This window comes from Hipposideros armiger, unplaced genomic scaffold (assembly GCF_001890085.2).
Source record: "Hipposideros armiger isolate ML-2016 unplaced genomic scaffold, ASM189008v1 scaffold_360, whole genome shotgun sequence".
NCBI classification, from domain to species: Eukaryota; Metazoa; Chordata; class Mammalia; order Chiroptera; family Hipposideridae; genus Hipposideros; species Hipposideros armiger.
This window is the reverse complement of record NW_017731710.1, coordinates 1,303,184-1,315,372: the sequence shown is the minus strand read 5'-3', so window position 1 is coordinate 1,315,372 and position 12,189 is coordinate 1,303,184. Positions and strand designations below refer to the sequence as shown.

Here is a 12,189-nt window from a genome sequence, read left to right as displayed (position 1 = left end):
TAGCAGCTGGGTTGCTTGCTGCCTGTAAGGGATGATTTGGTGAGGCCTCAACAGCAAGCACATCTGGTCCTACTGATGGGCTATTATAATTAGCCTCTTAAAGAGAAATCACAGTTCCCTAGTGTTTAACATCCACCATCGTTATTTTTATTTTTTTTAACCTGGAGGTTGCTAAGGAAAAGGGAAGAAAAAAGTCGTGATTTTTCTGTCCTCTGACTGTATGTTATAAATCCTGGTAGCAGTCTTGTTGCCTAGACCTTACCAAGACCCAATTCTTTCTGAATAGTAAACCAAATAAATATATATATTTTTTTGCTGACAGTCATTTTTAACATAGGAAATAGTTTAAACCAAGAAAATGACAGATTTTTAATAAGAATTAACTTTGTCTCTCTCTTTCATTAAGCATTCATTGGGAGCTTTCTGGGTACCAGCCACTCTGCTTGGCGTACTGGATACAGATATAAGACAGCTGTGCCCTTGCTATGAGTCTGTAGCGTAGAGTAAGAGCTCAGGAAGTAAACCAGTCATTACACTGAAAAGGGATAAGCACTGTGACAGTGGGTGGGGTGTTGGGACAGCACATACCCAGCCTGGTGAGGAGAGGGGAGGGAAGCTTTCACCGAAGGTGAAATCTCCGAGCTGAATCCTGAAGCAGGAGTGATCAGATGATTTCTAAGATAGGTGACTGAGAGGGAGGAAGGACTGGTTTTCTTAAAGAAAAGATGTTTGTTTTGAAGATTTTAGGAGTGGCCACCTAGGTTCTGTGGTGTATAATTGGTTTTTAGAAATGGGGGAGTAGAATTTTTTTTTTTTTTTAGAAATTTTTTGGTCTGGAAGTGAATATTTGAGAGTCATTTGGATAGAAGTGCTGGATAAGTTCAAATAAGATAGAAAAAGAGGGGAGGAAACTGGGGAATATCTGGAAAAGTCAGAGAGGTAAAACCTGACTAGTGTATTTCCTGGAAGCCAAAATCAGAAAACAGTAGGTGATTGATTATATTTTACATAGTCAGTGGAGGGAAATGTAGTGTTTATAAGTAGAGGAGACCGAGTAAGGCAGTGGATTGGATTAGGATATCACTTCTTAAATACTTAAGAGCAGGTAGCGGAATGTTAGATTTCAGGTAACATGTTGGAACTGTACCTATTTTTCTCTAAACCTATTTTACAACGTTAGGGCATTCAGGGACCGCTCTGCAACTGCCGACATGGCTAGAGGACGTCCATTTGTTTTGTTCCTGGTCCATCATCCTCTCTTTCTCCTGAGCATCTGACCTGTATTTCCTTGGAGAATAACCCTTTCTCACTCTCAGGCGTGGCCTTAGGGGCGAGTATTTGTTGCAACCTGACCCCGGTGATTGATCAGGAGAGTGTACAGGATGTAAGCTGGGTCAGTGAGACTCCGTCCGGGGACTTTCCGTAAGCGCTAGAGGAAGAGGATTTCTCCCTTGTTGAATTTGAAACTGGAGAAGTGTAAAGCCTAAGCTGTCCTCATGGAATTAGTATCCCCGGGACAGAGAAAAGGAGGCGGCGTAACAGGGAGGGAGGCGAGGGCCGAAGACAGACAGATACACACCTTGGTCATATGAGGTGAGTCTCTGGATCCAGCCATTCCTAAACCTACTCCTGGGCTTTTCAGTTATTTGAACCAATAAATTCCCTTCTTTTGCTTAAGCTATTTTGAATTGGGTTTTCTGTCTTTTGAAGCTGTAAGAGTCTCATTTCCCTGAAGAATGTCCGTGTACTTACACATTAAAAGTCATGCAAATGATGCAGAGGTTTACACATCGGTAGGGGTCCCCTCTACCTAATTAAATGCCTCTGCTTTATTTCTTCATTATTGTCAACAAAATTTGCCCCACAAATCTAGACCCAGTATTGTTATCATTAACTAATTAATAGCTGTCTTGAACAATTGGATCTTCATTACAGACATACACATAACATTTATTGTAGTTGAGGTGACGAGATAGTTTTAAATAATCACGAGTTAACCCATTTACCTCCTTCAGTTTCTTCCAGCAAGGGTATCCTTTTTGGAATGTTGGGATTCTGTTTTATTTATTACCTGTCGCTATAGGCTTATAACTGTTCTTGTTAAGCATAAATCTTAGATCTAGGAATCAGACCATAAACCATGAAAGCAATATAATTTGCCAAAAACCTCATAAAATACATATATGAAGTTGTCTCTGACTCCTAGCTAAGTCAAGTAACTTGAAGAAAAGGGCACATGGTTTTGTTAATTTTGTCATTAGGAGTTAACTTCCGGTTCAATAAATAATCATGGATATTTAAAAATGTAATTTTAATAAGAACGTTTGCTGGAAGGTAGCATTGAAAATAACAGGGCAATTTGAAAATGCTGGTATGATGATAAGATTTCAGAGGGCATTGTGACATCTGCACTTACTAAATAGATTTGAGTTAGTGCGGCTGGCCACATAGAGGCTGGTTATTTCTGGGCACTGCACCTGCAACAGATGCAGCTCCAACAGGTACACAGAGATGCTTGGTTTTGGTGAATATCAAACAAGGAAGTTGGAGTATAATCACCTGTGGATAACTGAGAATGTGCCTGAATTTAGTATACTAAACTTGCTATTTTCTGTAGATACATTTTATAAAAGAATAAGCCCAACTAATGTCTTAACTAGTAGGTTGCAAAAAGGAGTAAGAGTAAAAAGTTTAGGTTGAACTTGAGCCCCAGTCCACACTCCCTGTGCCCTTGATGCCTGTTTGTTGAAATTGACCCGATGTGCTCCCCCTCTATGTTTTGCTTTATTCCCTTTCTAGAATACCATTTGTGACTTAGTATCCATCCCTTGAAGCCTTGTATTCTAACTCAACTCACACTCCAAGAAGCTTTTCTGGGCACTGTAATCAGACTTACTCTCTTCACATTTATTAACAAACATTCTCCCTTTCTCCTTCCCTCCATTTGTGCTGAATTTTTATTTTCTAGTGCATACATGCTTTAGGCCATTAAGTGTTAGAAGGTCAAAGAAGAACAATATGCTGTGCCTGCCCTCTGGTGGTTGAATGAGACATTGCAACAAGTAATTATAAAGAAGTGTGCTAAACTCTTAACCAGCCTTGGCATCGTCCACTTCTTTTATTCCTACAGTATTTATTGGTCCACTGATTTATCAAGCATGTAACAAGCATCTTCACATGACAGTCTGTTAGTGTTCTAAAGGTGCCTTATCTGGTGTCCCAGCATTCTGGCCTTCAGTTACCATGGTTAACATATGCAAGGTCTTACACATGGAATTCCAAAAGCGTGCTCCTCGTATGTCTAGATAGGACTTTTTGGACTCCATATTTAGGTAGCAAAGTGTTTTCCTATCTACCTCTTACATTTCCAGGCCTGCTGAGCTCCCAATTGGTTGTACATGTGATGGTTGAAAAACGAGGAAATATTGTGTCTTAATTCTCCTTCTGCCTAACAAATGACTTCAACATTTGGCGGCTTAAAACTATAAACATTCAATATCTCAGAGTTTCTGTGAGTCAGGCATTGTGATAGTGATTCAGCGGGATGGTTCAGGCTCAGAGTCTCCTAGGAGATTGCAGCCACGATATTAGTCTGGGCTGCAGTAACCTGAGGGCTGTAACGGGCTAGCGGACCTGCTTCTCTCATGTTGATTCTGGTTGACAGGAGGCCACAGTTCTTCCGGTCGTGGTGCTTGTCTTCACCTAGTGTGAGTGATTCAAGAGAGAACAAGACAGAAGCCACAGTATTAGAAGTCAGGCTTTTGTCATGTGTGCAGTATCCTTTGGGATATAAAAATAGGAGCCAAGTAGTGTACAAGGGGGGTATAGGAGGGCTGGGATACCAGGAGGTGAGAATCACTGGGGGCCACCTTGTGTGCCAGCCACCACGCGTTGGAACCCTGTTTGGAAGCATCTGTCAATGAATTTGGGCCCATATGCATTGTGATTTAAGCACGAGTTGTGCCTTCACACATGCGTATGATCCTCGGGATGGCCTCAGCATTCCGAGACCACCGGATAAGGAAGTTTTACCGAGATCATTCCCTCCGGTCTTAGCATTCCAAGACACTTCCTTTTGACTTCAAAGGGTCTCAGTGCGCAGGAGCAATCGAATCGGCAGCTGCAAGGTGACATATATGAAGAAGACACAAGTAAATCTTTCGATGGAAGTATTCTAGAGTGAAATGGGGGGGGGGCCAGGGGAGGGGGAGGAATTGAAGAATTAGACCAGCTCATCTTCACTTTAATTTTCGTTCTTCATTCCCCAGCGAGAATGTCGGTACGTTCTCAGTGCTCCCAAGCTGACACTTTTAAGTGCAGCACTTAGAGAAGTAGGAAAAGAACGGTAATAGAAATGAGTTTTATGAGAACATACTTTTATGAAAGTGAGACTGGAACATTATTTTTTTAAAATGTGATTTATTTCAACTTGCATTTCTGTGCCCCTTGGTGAGTGAATGCTTAGTAAGTGATGGCTGACCAAGCTTCGCAGAAACTACCGCTTGTTTCTCGAAGACGCTTTGTCAGATTACTTACATATTTTTCTTCAAGTAGTGAGCACCATTTGTACTCTACATCCTGTCAGAACACTGCTAGTCTCATCAAGGTCATGATGAAAAATGGAAAAATGCAGTTGATTGGGTGGTAAGGGGAGTGTGGCCACTTGACAGGCTTAAGCATTGAGCTAGCTCATTCAAAACATATGAGTAGAGCTGAGAGTGAAGTGTATAGACAAGAATTTTACTCTTTATTATGAAGCCCATCAGGACTTTGAAATAAACTTAGAGCGGAGAATTCAAGTTGCCACTCCTCTTTGCTATGTTCCCCCCAAATTTTTCCTTTTTTATTTTTCATTTTGTTTTAATATGTTTTTTTCATAAATCTGTTTTCAGGTTAGTACGTTCATTTTGAAAATACAACAGTGATACTTTTCATATTGTGAAAGTGCGAGAAGGAACATCGGAGGATATATACAATTTAAAAGATTAAAATTATATCGATCTGTTTTTCATATGATGGCTTCAGTACCATTTTAGAAACAAATCGTATTAGAAATGATTTTCCTGGCTCTGCAGTTTTATTGATGCTTCCGGTAATGGCCAACCTAGAGTAAATGTTTCCATGGAATAACTATAATATCCTGTTTATCTTTAACATCTTAGTTTGCAAATTTGGCTTATGACATAAATGTACTAATAAGTTTGTAATCCGCAAAGGCAAAAGGATAGATTTGTGATACATTATCTGTTGAAATTATTTTAAGCATAGAACGTGGGTATTTCATGCAGAGTATATTCATTTTATTAGTTTAATGTATTCGTTTTTTATTTTGTCTTGTGATTGTTTATTTACATTTATAATTTATGTGCGAAGGCATTTGTGTATACTTAGTGGTAAGTAAGATAAGTTTAAAAGAAGGTGTTTTCACTGAACAAATATTTATTGGGCTTCTATTATATACCAAGGCCCCTCTGATGGCTTCTGGGTTCACAGTGATGAACAATACAGGCCCTGTCACTGAATTTTTGCAGCTGCCAGCGTAGAGAAGAGATGGACATTAGACTGATAATCACACGGGTAAACTATAAGCATCAAAATATAAGCATATTTTAAAATATTGAAGCTGAGATTAGAGAAATGAGTAGGGGGAGTTAGTTTGCCAGAGAAGAGCCTCCCAGGCTTCAGAGACCCGCAAGGTCTGCAAGCTGCCCGCGTGCCTCCTGGGTGAGTGAGGCGGCAGCATCCCCTGCTGGCTGGGGCTGGAGGCAGGGCCGGGGCCACAGGGCAGGATCTTGTAGCCCAGTTAATGCCTTGGCATTCTATTTCAAGTGACATGGGAAACTGTTGAAGGTTTTAAATAGAGGAATAACAGTTTATATATTACTCTGGCTGAGAGCAGAGAGACAGAGAACTAAGTGGTGTGAGAAAAAAGGAGACTAGTTAAGAAGCTATTGCATTTCGCCAAAGGAGGGAAAGGTGGAGGATGAATTAGGGCCGTGTTAGCGGAGATGGAGGAAGGTAGACTAGTTGGAGAGAGACTTTGGAGGTAGACTACACAGAATGTGTTGGATTACATGAGAGGAATAACTTCCAGCTTTGTGATTTATGCAGCTGGGTGGAAATTCCGTATCTGAAGTGAGAAAAGTGGTTTGTTCCTTTAGGGAGTGGGACAGGTAGGGAGTGGGGGAGGAGTTGTGGATTGAAGGATAGAGATCAAGAGGTTAGTTTTTGGTTGGGAGGTTGGAGATGGTTGTGGGAAGGCCAAGTGGAGATTGTAGGCAGGCAGCTGAGTATATGAGCCTGGAACTCAGAGGGGGTTAGAGAAATAAATTTGGCGATGTCAACATATTCATACTATTTAGGCCAATAAGCAGACTGTAATACATATCCTTAATTCTTTTTTGCACTAGTGATAGGACGAGGATGACATAACTGTGCTAAAAATTTTATTGACTTGAAAAATAACTACTTTTTGAATAATTAATACAAATCAGGAACATTGCTTAGAAGAAGAGCTTTCAGAAAGAACCAGGACTTTCATTAGAGCTTTTTGTGATTTAATGCTCCCCTCCCTTCCGTCTTGATCTCATTCTAGAGGAATTCGATTACTTGCTTTTCTGTGCTGTTTCAAAGACATCAATCCAGTTTTTCATTTAATGTTGTGATCTGGTTAGAACATGTTGATCCCCCATTTCCGCCTTGTGGCATGTTTTTGAGGAATTACTAATCAGCTGAGTCTTATTCTTAGTCTCATTTTTTCCCTAGATTTTCTTAAGCTTCACTGTGCCCTTTTGATAGAAAACCCTCAGTGCACACTAGAACCATCACCCTGACTTTTTTTGTTTATTCTCTCTCATTTTGGAGTATTTTTGAAATACTCCTTCCTCTTTATTAGGCAGTTTTAGGAAATGTTTATCTATATTCATATTTTCAGTGGTTGAAATACAGGTTTCAAGCTAGGAAACTTCCTTACGGGCAATAATGCCCTTCCCTTGAAGCATTACTAATAAGTAAATGAATCATCGGGTTCACTGGATATTTCTTTTTTTTGATTCTTTTTAAATTCCCAAAATAACTTTCTCTTCATAGTCATTCATTCATTTCTCAACTGAATGCAGAGTCTGCGCCAGACACTACAGAAGAGAGAGCTGGGAGACACGTCCTGCACTCAAGATACTCCTTATATCTGTACCCCTTGTCATAAAAGCAGGGAGCTTTTTAACAACCTGAAAGTCTGTCTACCCAGTAGAAAATATAGTTGTTATTGGGACATTACAGAGTTAAAAATCAACCTTACAAGCCCAGTGTATCTAAATTATTTCTAGCATGTTGGAGAGATGAAGATGATTAATGTAGTCAGAAACTTCGGTTACCTCAGGGTCATTTCAGGTTCCCTATATGATCTTCCTCCTCTTGCCTGTCTCACTGTGTCGAGGCGACCACTACGTGTGTTTTAAGAGGGGTCCCCAAGGAAAAGGGACTTCCCTGCTCTCATTTCTCAAGGTGGGCAGGAAGGAGATGAGGAGAAGAGCAACTGGGCCAGAGCCAGTTTCCACCAAGGTTTTAAGAAAACACCAAGGTGAAAACAAAATGAGCAGCTACGCCAGGTTACTCAGCAGGGAGGTTGAAGAGCAGGAAAGGGAGAATGCGATGGGGAAGGACTGGGAGAGGGACGGTGATTCGTGAGTTTTTGAGGATATTAACATGCTTGATACTTCATGTCACTGGTGTTAAATTTTTCGACCATGGCCAACAAGCAATACATATTATTCCACGCGCCATCTTCGTTCCCATACCCATATGTTTCCTTATATAGAAATGAAATGAAAAAATACTCTCCCCTTACTATCTGTACCCTTCTCTTCTTTTTAATGATTTAAAAGTGCTGGTGGGAAGCATCCCAGGAACTGCCTTTTATTATCCTCTCATGGATCAGACCAGGTTTTTAAAATACTGCCCTGTGCAACAGATTTATACGGGCAAGAATGGAGTGAAGTTCGCATTGTTTTTTACGTGTAACTGTTGTGGGTCACGGGCCGGTGTGTAGCAGTCACCCTGCCTGGATAGCCTGGCACATAGCTTTCCACAGAACAAATACCAAGTTTGCGTCGAGTGCTGTTGAACAAACAGCACAGCCATCTTCACAGCCGTGCATGCTAATTGGTGTTGCTAGTGTCAGCCTTGTCCCCTAAATGCATCATATTGCAAAACAGGAGATTCTTGTTTATTGACTGCAGCTGCCACTAATACAAATATTTAGTTATGCAGAATAAACTAAATGGTAACCTAATTAGGCAAAAAGTATCTGCTGTGACCTCAAATCACCCCAAATCTTAGCAGAATAATCATTTCTGAACATTCACAGTTCCCGTGGGACAGGAATTCGGGAGCTGCTTGGTTGGGCAGTTTTGGCTCAAGGTGCCTCTCTTAGGAGGTTGTAGTTTGGAATTGGCTGGGGCTGCCATCTCCGAAAGCTTGAAAACTGGGGCTGGAGGATCACATGGCAGACAAGTTGGGGCTGGTTAGTTGGATTCTCTCCATGTGGGCCTCTCCATAGGGCTACATGGCCCTCGTGACGTGCAGCTGGCTTTCTCCAGAGTGAGCAGTCCAAGAGCCCCAGACAAGCTGCAGTGGAGGAGACTATACAAGGCTGAGGGTATCAGGAGATGGGCTCCTTGGGGGCTCTCTTATCGGCTGGCTACCATACTTTAAAAGGTTGTCTTCATTAAGAATTGCCTTGAATTTTTAATGAAGGAAAAGTAAGCCTGTAAATGCTTCTTTTATTTTCAACCTTATGAAGCATTTGATTTGCAGAGAAGCTCTGACATTTCTACTTTTCACAGGACATTTGGAGAGAATTCAGTGCTATAAAAATAAATTTTATAAAATGGGATTCATGAGGAAATGCTTACTGATTAAGTTCTGTTTAATTAAATGCAGAATGATGAAAAATTACTTAAATGTTGGGAAGAACCTAAATGAAGTTAAAAAATAAAAAATAATTTACTTTTAGTGAAATTACTAATACTAATCATTAATAAGTAAAATGACCTATTAGCTAACTGGTCAGAGACATGTAAAGAGTGGATAGAAGACTGTCATACACATTGCAGTTAATTGAGTAGTTGGCAACAGTGGCCTGCAGGCTAAATTCAGCCAGCTGCCCGTTTTTGTAAATCAAGTTTATTGGAACACATCCATGCTCATTTGTTTGTGTATTGTCAATGACTGCTTTCTCATTACAAAAATGGCAGAGGCAATAGTTGTGACGAAGACTGGTCCACAAAGCCTAAAATATTTATTATCCTTTGCAGAATAAGTTTGTTGAATGCTGCTCTAGGTTTTAGACTTGTGAATAAAAGATAAGGTTTCAGAGCATTGATGAGATGCATAAATCCAAGGACAGTAGCATGTAAGTGAACATAAAAGAGAGTTCAGTGTTAACAGGGTTTTTGAATTTTTTTAGGAGAAAAGTTCTTAATAAGTAGAAGAGGGACAGAATATGCTAAAATTCACCGAATAGTGCTTCATTAGGCAAGACTTCGTTTATTAAGAAAATTCATGAGCTTTGAATAGGGCCCATGTGGGAACACGTGAAGCCACCATTTGAAAAACAAATGTGTTGACTGAATTAGGTTATCGTAAAAAAAACACAATTTAAAAATTTTAATCAGTTTCTTATTCTAAATTGGAAGTAGGAATTTTATTATTTACTACTTTGAAATCTATTCTGGTTTATGGTTAGAGTTTTGATTTTCTTTTTTCCAAACATGAAAGTATAGTCTTGAGAATATGCCCTTGAGTAATATCCTGTTTTTGACTCATCTACTGTAGAATGACTTGAAGAGATATAGGTATCTACCGGTGTTATGATAAGTGGCAGACAAATTTAAATGTAAAATCTCTGGTAAGAAGCCCTGTGTAGGGCTCAGCGTCATATGAGCGAGGATGAGGAGCTAGGCACCCAAGTGAGGCTGCAATAGCACATCCCAGATGGAAATACATTTCTAGCAGTGCCACCAGCATATAGTCTCCCCCTATATTGGTTTTGGAGTCGTTATGAAAATCTACTTTTCTAAATTAGTAAAAAGAGCTTATACCAAAAATGTTTATGATTGTGGCAGAAAGAGGAAACAATTGAGAGGTGAAGTTATTTTTAGCATTTTAAGAGCATGATAACTACAATATATGGGGCAGTTACGCTGTTTCAGACACTGTGCTAGGCACATTTCTAAAAGTAGCTCATTTAATGCTCACAGTAACTCTATAGGATAAGAAATAGTGTTATCCTCACTCAACATGTCAGAAAACTGAATCTTAGAGAGTTTAATTTGCACCTAGTTAGTAGCTGGACTAGGACTCGAGTCTGGGAGTGTTTCTCTCCAAACCTCTCATGTCACAGTGCCAGCCCGTAAGCCTCTCACCTTGTTCTTGGTTCCAGTTATTTTCCTTTCCATTTTCTTTTCTCTTCTTCCTCGTCCCATTTCCTTTCTTTCTTTCTTTTTTATTTTTTTAATTGTTAATTACATAACTAATGCATGCTTATCAAAACAATTTATATAGCAAAAGGGTATAAAGTAAAAAAGGAAAGTAGCCTTAATCTATACTGTTAACATTGACTATTCTCTTACCTGCCAGTTTTACTCGGGATAATGTACATATATACCAGAGATATTTTCTGTGACAGGGCATGCAGTTATGCTTTATTATTTTTACCAGCTCCATGACATGATCCACAGTATAGATATACTTTAATTTGTGCAGCCATTCCTGTTGAGTATTCTCTTGACTTTTGGAGTCTTGTTTTCTCTCTTTGTTGCTATTTATATTGATAAATAAGCATCTGGTGTTTGCCTTATCTACAGTCATTGAAATGACTGAGTATATCTATCAATCTAGAAAAATTTTAAAAAGCAGTAGTTACATTTTTTTCTATGACCTTAAATGGTATTTTATTGAGTCTTTTTTTTTTTTTTAACTGAGGAACAGTGTGTTTTTCCAGGACCCAGCAGCTCCAAGTCAAGTAGTTGTTTCAATCTAATTGTGGAGGGCGCAGCTCAGTGGCCCATGAGAGGATGGAACTGGCAACCTTGGTGTTATGAGCACTGCGCTCTAATCAATTGAGCTAACTGGCCACCCGGAGTCTAATTTCTTGAATAGGGTTTGGTTTCTGTATCATGAGATCTTGTGACCATTTCTTAAACTCCTTGAAAGGTCCATCTCTTTTGCTCAGTTATCAAACAGATTATAGTTCATATGTCAATACTGATTTAAAAAATATTTTAGAAGCCTCTATTTCAATCAAGTTTTTTAAATTACCACATAAAGATGATTTTAGGGCTGATTCTCCATAGGTTATTAGACTGTAAAATTGTATATATGTTTAAATATATGTAGTGAAAAATTAGAACTTCTAACTGTTGGGAAGTAGTTTTTCCAAAAGAGCATTAGGATCATCTGATTCCTCATCACATTGTAGTTATTTATTGAAATAAAGTACACAATTTATCATCATTGTTGATATATTGGTTAATTGTGCTTTTTATCCAACAGTGATGCTTATTTTGGAAGTTTCAGGGAATTTTTTGGTGTTTTTTTTGGTTTTGTTTTTGGTTTTTTTTTTTAGAAAACTCGCTTTTCTAAAATGCAACAGGACTTAGTGTACTAATACATATTTATAAATGAATGAGGAGATGGGTGGGTGGGTAGGAGGAGGGAAGGGGACAAAAAAATTCTATTGTTGTCTATTTGTTAGTACAACAATGTTAATGGTTACAGTAGAATATAGAGTTACCATGTCTAGCCAGCAAGAGTGTCTTACAGAGCAAGAGGCAAACCTACCCGTCTGCCTTCTCGTTTTAGGTAAGTGTGAATAGAAGAAAGACGTTATGTGGCAGAGGATAAAAAGCATAGACTCCTTCTAATCCACTCCCTCAGTTTGCTAGCAGTGAAACCCTGGTCATCTTTCCTCCTATGTAACGTGAACAGTAAAACCTATCCAACAGCATTGTTGTGCAAATGGAAGATCAGTCATCGAGCCACAATCCCTGGAATGATTTTCGGTAAATGGTGGTTGGTACTATGTTGCTGCTGAAGCTGCTGCTCTGGTTTGAGATGAGTTTTCAGCCATTCTCTCTCTCTCTCTCTCTCTCTCTCTCTCTCTCTCTCTCTCTCTCTCTCTCTCTCTCT

At 39.4% G+C, this 12,189-nt stretch overlaps 1 protein-coding gene across 15 annotated transcripts in view; it reads left to right on the top strand.

Moving 5' to 3' along the window:
* Positions 1 to 12,189, top strand: part of PLEKHA5 (pleckstrin homology domain containing A5) — a 221,049-nt gene that overhangs the window by 79,819 nt on the left and 129,041 nt on the right. The window contains exon 4 of one of the 15 annotated variants that reach the window (XR_002126152.1): positions 11,863 to 12,062. The exons of 13 other annotated variants lie outside the window; for them this stretch is intronic. Coding sequence is in view for 1 of the 2 variants with exons in the window: in XM_019661745.1 (XP_019517290.1) it covers positions 12,019 to 12,062 (44 nt within the window). In the remaining variant the exon portion in view is untranslated. Of the gene's footprint in view, positions 1 to 11,862; positions 12,063 to 12,189 lie in introns of those variants that run through there. One more of the 15 variants, XM_019661745.1, reaches the window with a different exon arrangement.